Genomic DNA, 6,640 nt, shown 5'->3' with positions numbered 1-6,640 from the left:
TACATTCTACGTTATATATTCTTTACATTATGTTTATGCGAAATCTGAACACACATTTTAAACATTCTATCTCTAAGCTATCTAGGAATCTGAAAAAATGTTGCCAAAATCTATACATAATATTTTATACAGTCAAAGAGGGAATATATGCATTTTGACAGTAGCAATATATAATAATACGTATACAGAAAGGCTTTACCAAAGTGTATAGGTACAAGACTTATATACCAAGCACAAGTGTGTACTGATACTTCTATGTATGCACAGTGTACAGAAAGGTTTCAGTAGTGTATGGGATGTGAAATGATTCCTCAGAAGTGCATGCAAGACTTAAGCAAAGGACAAAGGGTACAAAGTTGCTTCAGTAATGTGATCAAGGATGCTTCTTTACCGAGTTAAATGCGAAGGAAGTTTCACAGCACTGATAAAGTGTTTATGGTCATTTTAACAAATTTGATATTATTATTATTATTATCATTACAGCATTATAAATTAATAGTTTATGCAGACCACTGAGCTGGCCCAAAGGGTTTGATCCCATGTACTACACTGGACGATATTTAATGGATTGAAACTTCATTAATGGAAAAATCAAAATGAAGAGGATTCTGACGAAAAAAAATCTAAAAGGAATGGAAGCGCATGAGGGTTTTAGAATCGCAATTTCTTGACTGTTCATGCTAATTCTGGTGTGTATATCTCTTAACCCATTTCCAAGGCTAACCAGCATAGCAATCAATTATCTCAGTTCCAGAGATAATTAATTAAAACTAAAAAAATAAAAACCTTTGAATTGAGAACACTCGAGACACCTTTTTAGAAAATAATAATACAATCAAATTATAGGTTAATAAAGTCCCATGGAAATTCTGGGTATAATTTATTATATGAAGACAGTAATATAAACAAGTTTCCTGCACAGTATTTTCCAGACAGATTCTTTGTATCGGTAAACAAATTCTGTGTCAGTGAACACATGATTTCTGTTTATATCAACAGAAGTATTTAGGTAGACCGTCACGTGCATAGAGCACAGTGTATTAAAAAAATACTGCTATTATAACATAGTTTTTGTAAAAGTAAAGTGTTATTTACCTAATAAGATAATTATGTCTTGTATACTTACAAGACATGTTTTGCCATTTATTTACAATTTTACGAGTACTGTGTACTAGGATTAAGCGTTTATCTTGTAAATTAATTCACCTTTCAAGCCAAAGTATGTTTCATTTTCAAGTTTATGTGATAATACAATTTTCTAACAAGTACTATTTACCAAACTTGCTGGTTTAGAACATTCCTCACTTTATACCATTTCCCTCAACTCCTGGAATGTACTTTTCACTGAAATTTGAAAATTAAATTAATTTGCCCATCCAATACAAAATGACCCACGAATAATCAATTAAGAAATTAGTTCTTTTATAACAGAAATTTCATAAACTTCTTAAGTAGTCAGTCATTAAAAATGAAAAATCTTAATGCATTTACTCCAAACATACTGCAAAAACTATACACTCTCTGTAACACAGCAACTTACAGTATATAATTTCAACGAAAGCCTATTATACAACTAACCTAATGACTGAATGTAACACAGGATATCACTACTGAGATTAATAATAAACCTTTTGTGAAGAGACCTAGACATCAACAAGTAAAGAGGACTCATTTCCCTTCTGGAACATTAATCACCACCTCTTACACATACATACAACTACACCATGTGTACACATGCCAATGCAGAGATTTTGTAATGTCAAACGCCTTTCATCTGAAAGGCTGAAAACAGCTACAAACTGAAGAAACCTTAAGCTACCTAAGAATTCATCCACATTTCGAATTGAGTTGGGATATCACAACACTTACGGCTATTGAATCACAAATGTTTCCAAATCAGACTCTCTATCATACAATGCAGACCAAAAAATATCTTTATTAGAATATTACATCCTCCCCCATTGTTAGTCTGCCATTACAAAACATTTCATATATAAATATAGGAGTAAAATAACTTCACGCAAACAATGAAATTCGTACATCCATTCATATTTCATACTGCCTACTTATTTTTTTGACTATCAGCTTCATATTTTTCCAGTAACAAAGCTTTCTGCAGTTCGTTACCATTTCTGAGTGCCCGCTCTCTTACTGCTTTGTACGTTCGACTTGCAATTCTGTCCCTTTCATCCAGTTGACTTATAGCAAATTGGGACCCCTTCCTGAAAGCAAAAAGTATATAAGAAATTGATTCAAAATTATGATAAGATAAAATAACAAAAGATTATTATAAGGACACAAAAATGGAGTAAAAAATATGTTATTATTATGGTACAATTAAGTTTGTTCATACTTACCTGGCAGATATATATATAGCTGTACTTTCTGAAGTCCGACAGATTTCAAAACTCGCGGCACACGCAGTGGGCGGCCAGGTGGGTAGTACCCATTCCCGCCGCTGGGAGGCGGATATCAGGAACCATTCCCATTTTCTATTCATATTTTTATCAATGCCACTGTCTCCTGAGGGGAGGAGGGTGGGCACTTTAATTATATATATCTGCCAGGTAAGTATGAACAAACTTAATTGTACCATAACAATAACATTTTGTTCATGCAACTTACCTGACAGATATATATATATAGCTGAATCCCACCTTCGGATGGTGGGAAGAGAAAGAATAGGATTTGTAGGAAACTAAATTAAGTAGATGATGTACATCTTGGTTCCTCACCTGTTAGCAAAGTAGACTCTGTGATTACTGTCACTTAAGCCTGCTTCTGCTCTATCAGAGTTGCCAGCCAGGTGGAGACCTGTAGTGCTGGTGCGCTCTGGGTGCTCTGTCAACGGGGACGTGACCACAACGTGACAAGACCATCGAACCATACATATGAGGGTGCTATGAAGCAACTGACCACCACCTGACCAACTATCCAAAACCCCTTTGAACACTAAACTAAGGATGGGAGATCTTCACACAAGAACTCACCAACAACCAAAAACACAACTATTAAAAACTAACCTAACTCCTAAACTAAGGGATAGGGAAAGAGCTACCTCCAGCCCCCAAGACTGTGTCTGCAGAAACGTATGGCCCAAGAGAACTGCAGTCCTCGTAAATCGTTCTCACATCTCTTAAGTAATGTGAGGCGAATACAGAATTGCTCCTCCAAAAGGTGCCATCAAGAATGTCCTTGATTGACATATTCTTTTGGAAGGCAAGAGAGGTAGCGACAGCTCTGACCTCGTGAGCTTTCACTCGCAAGAGGCTCAAATCAGTCTTCTGGCAAGATGAATGAGCCTCTTTAATGACGTCCCTCAGAAAGAAAGCCACAGCATTCTTTGACAAAGGTAATTCCGGTCTCTTCACAGAGCACCAGAGATTACCTGAGGGACCTCGTACCTCCTTTGTTCTATAAACATAGAACTTGAGAGCCCTGACAGGGCACAGGACTCTCTCTGGTTCTTGGCCCACTAGACTCGACATAACCTTAATCTCGAAGCTCTTTGGCCAAGGGTTAGACGGGTTCTCGTTTTTAGCCAAGAAAGTTGGACTCAAAGAGCAGACAGCGTTGTCTCCTTTGAAGCCCACTTGGCTACTAAAAGCTTGGATTTCGCTAACTCTCTTCGCCGTCGCCAGAGAAGTTAGGAAAAGAGCCTTCTTTGTCAAGTTCCGAAGAGACGCTGAGTGAAGAGGTTCAAACGGACTTGACATCAAAAGTCTAAGAACCACGTCAAGGTTCCTCAATAACCAAAAGCCAATCCAGATACCTAAGTACGAGTAAATCCAAAAATCCTAGGCGGAGGTACTGCAAACAGTTGTTTACAGCACCGGCGACAGAAAAAATATGAATAGAAAATGGGAATGGTTCCTGATACCGCCTCCCAGTGGCGGGAATGGGTACTACCACCTGGCCGCCCACTGCGTGTGCCGCGAGTTTTGAAATTCTGTCGGACTTCAGAAAATACAGCTATATATATATATCTGTCAGGTAAGTTGCATGAACAAATTATAAAATCATACTTCATTCGAGCATAAAATGAGAGCATAAAAAAAACAGAGCGGTGAAGCTATTAAAACATGAATACATACTGCATCTGGTCTTATGACTGACTGCATTGTGGGTTGAGGCCATTACAAGCATGTGCCTTCACCACCAAATACAGCTAAAATGGTTTTCTCAGCTGCTTATAAACAAATGGGGGTGCAGAAAGATAGTAAAATAAGTGACTATGATGGACTGCCATTACAATAAAAAATGTGCAAGTAATTATCCTACCATCATGGTGACTGCTTTTTAGTCTAACAGCCTAAGTAAAGTGACATCAAAAGAAAATTATACATACGTAATGCAAGAAAAAGTGACAGACTAACATAACAGCCAACAAAGCAATAATGTTACATTTCCTTTAACCTCTTCCCATCAATGAATATTGTTCTTAGGAAAAATTCTAATAGTGATGGATGGATTTAACTCCGATAACAAGCAAGAATACAATTTGCCACATTGGTAAAGTAAACGAATTACAATAACAAGAGAGAGAAAGAAGACACCCGTCACCACTACACACTGTAGACAGATCTATAAAGTTTTCAATGGTGATCACAGTTAGCTTTTGACCTGTGAGAAAAAGTAGGGTTGAGATGGGGGACCACTGGTTGCAAGATATGTAATGGGTTTGCAAGAAAAAATATACTAGTATTTGCATTTATAATATTCTTATCAGTATTTATTTCAAAACTGCCCAAGGCACCATCTTAATTAGAAAAAGTTTGTTTTACTTAACACTTCTCAAGGCAGCAACTTAATTAGGAACGGTTTATTTAATTTAAAACTGCTCAAGGCAGCAACATAATAAGGAAAGACCAAGCTGCTGAAATCCCACTTGTCTGAAAGGAATTTCTGGCTCTCATATCAGGAGTTAGGGCTCTGCACTACCAGACTAATCTTATGGGTAATTGTATGGCAGAAAAAATGAAGACCAGTCAGAAACCTTCTACAGAACCCAACTTCTATGGCAAGCACCATCTGAATACAACATTACGTTTTGTTTTGTTTGTATGATGTTTTTACGTTGCATGGAACCAGTGGTTATTCAGCACTGGGACCAACAGCTTTATGTGACTTCCGAACCACGTCGAGAGGGAACTTCTATCACCAGAAATACACATCTCTCACTCCTCAATGGAAGGGCCGAGAATTGAACTCACGACCACCGAGGTGGGACGCCAACACCATAGCAACCACGCCACTAAGGCACTTAAAACATTATGGGCTTGCCTCCCTTTATAGGCTGGATATGGCTGCTAACCCTCAGCTTATTACCATCCCTAAGTGGCTTTAAACTTGCACCTGAGCTAGGTCCCCCCATATGGGTCTGGATGTGATACAGGATACAGCATCTGCTCTCATTCCTGACAAGGACTGGCTTTTAACATTAATGTCATCTTGTCCTTGAAACAGCTGTGATCTTAAGACTTACCACCAAACAGAGGGTTGGAAATGGCCCCTGAAATGTACTAAAAAAAAAAAAAAAAAAAAAAAAAAATCCCATTGGTTACAAAGGAACCTAGGGTAGCAAGGTATGCTGTCAGTACCTACCGTTTTTTTTTCTGCTGGTTATGAAGTGTCAAGAATTCGCTCATATGCATGAAAGTACTTGTTTAGCACAAAAAATATCATATCCATTGCCATTCATGATCAAATTTATAAGACCTTGAGTTTACTTACATTGCTATATAAAAGTGTAAAATTCCTCCAAGAAGGGCAAAGATGAAAGCACCAAATGCTATATAACTATTTGGAAGACGACGAACTCCCTTAATCCCATAATATGATCTCCCTTCATATTTTTTGTCCTCACTCCTGTCTCTTGATTCCCATAATGAATCATCATGGAACACACTGAAATAAAAGTGTATAAATGAGCATACAGTTCAAAGTAAGTATCTTACAGGCTAATTCTTAATTATAATTTTACAGTATCACCAACATAACCTTTGAAGCCATGGAAACATTACAAGCTTATGGTTGAAGAATAAAGTTCCTGTTCTTACTAACCACAATTCTTCAATACGTATACATGTACGTACTTCAATATGAAATCATTCTTACACTGTATCTGAATATGACTCTCAACATCACACATAATCTAATGAAAATACACTAGCAGGTTTACTCCAGAAGAAATTGAGATAAATGTTGGCATCCATCACGGATTAGCCCTGAGCCCTTGTTGCTTATCATGAGTAACGGCAGAAGCTTAGAAGCTTAGAAAGTAGAAAAGGAGCCTCTGTGAGCTGTTGTACATGGGCAAGAGACATTACTATATTTATTAGCATTCAGTCTATATTTATTAGCATTCAGTGTGAGTTATGAAATGACAAATTTTCTGAGACAATTTGTATTTCTCATAGCTACAAACCTGAGGTCTTAACAATAGGATAATTTCTAGCTCTTAGCTGGATCCAGTTAAAAAACAGATGAAAGCAAGGAATCTTGTGATATCTGGCAACGCATGCGTAGAACAGGTGAAGAGTGGTCAAAGACCACTCACCTACGCCACTGCGTCAGTCTTTCCCAACTCAGGATGTCTTAACACACAGAGGGGCGGCTAGAGGTGGGCAGTATAATGTTA

General features: G+C 37.5%; 1 protein-coding gene across 4 annotated transcripts in view; it reads right to left on the bottom strand.

The window, feature by feature from the left end:
- Positions 1-863: 863 nt before the first annotated feature.
- The window catches only part of LOC135211891 (dnaJ-like protein 60), a 70,174-nt gene continuing 64,397 nt past the window's right edge, over positions 864-6,640 (bottom strand). For all 4 annotated transcript variants that reach the window (XM_064245118.1, XM_064245117.1, XM_064245116.1 and 1 more), the window contains 2 exons: positions 5,734-5,907; positions 864-2,222 (listed from right to left, as the gene is read on the bottom strand). In XM_064245118.1, the coding sequence (XP_064101188.1) occupies positions 2,063-2,222; positions 5,734-5,907 (334 nt within the window). In that variant the 3' untranslated portion in view covers positions 864-2,062. The remainder of the gene's footprint in view (positions 2,223-5,733; positions 5,908-6,640) is intronic.

This window comes from Macrobrachium nipponense, chromosome 40 (assembly GCF_015104395.2).
Source record: "Macrobrachium nipponense isolate FS-2020 chromosome 40, ASM1510439v2, whole genome shotgun sequence".
Classification (NCBI taxonomy): Eukaryota; Metazoa; Arthropoda; class Malacostraca; order Decapoda; family Palaemonidae; genus Macrobrachium; species Macrobrachium nipponense.
Note: the sequence above shows the minus strand (reverse complement) of the source record. Positions and strands in the feature narration are given on the sequence as shown.